General features: G+C 65.4%; 1 protein-coding gene across 1 annotated transcript in view; it reads left to right on the top strand.

The window, feature by feature from the left end:
• LOC104135040 (contactin-associated protein 1) overlaps positions 1-1,112 on the top strand; it is a 15,360-nt gene that overhangs the window by 12,103 nt on the left and 2,145 nt on the right. The window contains 4 exon segments of the mRNA XM_035903431.1: positions 88-289; positions 381-537; positions 669-796; positions 913-1,080. Coding sequence (XP_035759324.1) covers positions 88-289; positions 381-537; positions 669-796; positions 913-1,080 — 655 coding nt within the window.

The following is a 1,112-nucleotide window of genomic DNA, read 5'->3' as shown; positions in this document are numbered from 1 at the left end:
GCCTGTGCACTGGGGGCAGGGCAGGATGGAGGGATGGGGACACCCCAGGGGGCTGGTCCTAACAGCCCCCCCCACACCTCTGCAGAGGACCGGGCATGGACCATCATCCGGCACAACCGGCACTACGCCACACGGGTGACGGGCTCCAGCGTGGACCAGCCCTACCTGGGGGCTGTAGAGTACTGGAACGCCTCCTGGGCTGAGGTGTCAGCGCTGGCAAATGCCTCCGAGTACTGCGAGCAGCGCATCGAGTTCCACTGCTACAGCTCCCGCCTGCTCAACACCCCCTGTGAGCGCTGGGGGGAGTGGGGCCGTGCCGTGGGGCTGTGCCATGGGGCCATACCGTGGGGCCATGTCCTCACCCTCCTCTGTGCCCTCAGCCGGGCTGCCCTTCAGCTTCTGGATGGGCCGGCATGATGAGCGGCACTACTACTGGGGGGGCTCGCGGCCAGGCATCCAGCGCTGCGCCTGCGGGTTGGACAAGAACTGCGTTGACCCCAAGTACTTCTGCAACTGTGACGCTGACCATGCACTCTGGTGAGTCGGGGGGGCTGCAGGATGGGGGCACGGGCTCCTGGGGGGGTTCAGGCAGGGGTTCAGGCTGGGGTGCAGGCTGGTGAAGGGGCAGAAGCCCCTCGTGGCCCCTCCAAACCATGTGCTGTTTGCAGGAGGACGGACAAGGGTCTGCTGACCTTCGTGGACCACCTGCCCGTCACCCAAGTTGTGGTCGGAGACACCAACCGCTCTGGCTCCGAAGCCCAGTTCTTGCTGGGCCCCCTGCGGTGCTACGGAGACCGTGAGTGACCGGATCCATGGAGGGTCCCCTGCCTTGCAGAGGGCCCATGCCTGCAGGGGTCCCATGCCCATGGAGGGTCCATGCCTGTCCCTCACTACCCCTTCTGCTCTCCGCAGGCAACACCTGGAACACCGTCTCCTTCAACAGGGGCACAGCCCTGCTCTTCCCCACCTTCCAGGCCAACCACAGCCTTGACATCTCCTTCTACTTCAAGACCACCGCCCTGTCTGGTGTCTTCCTGGAGAACCCCGGCTTCCGAAACTACATCCGTGTCGAGCTCAACAGTATGGGCGGGTGGGGAGTGCAGGTGCGGGGG

The sequence above is a fragment of the Egretta garzetta genome, unplaced genomic scaffold, assembly GCF_000687185.1.
Source record: "Egretta garzetta isolate BGI_Z169 unplaced genomic scaffold, ASM68718v1 scaffold100, whole genome shotgun sequence".
NCBI classification, from domain to species: domain Eukaryota; kingdom Metazoa; phylum Chordata; class Aves; order Pelecaniformes; family Ardeidae; genus Egretta; species Egretta garzetta.
The sequence above is the reverse complement of the archived record's forward strand: the minus strand, read 5'-3'. Positions and strand labels throughout refer to the sequence as shown.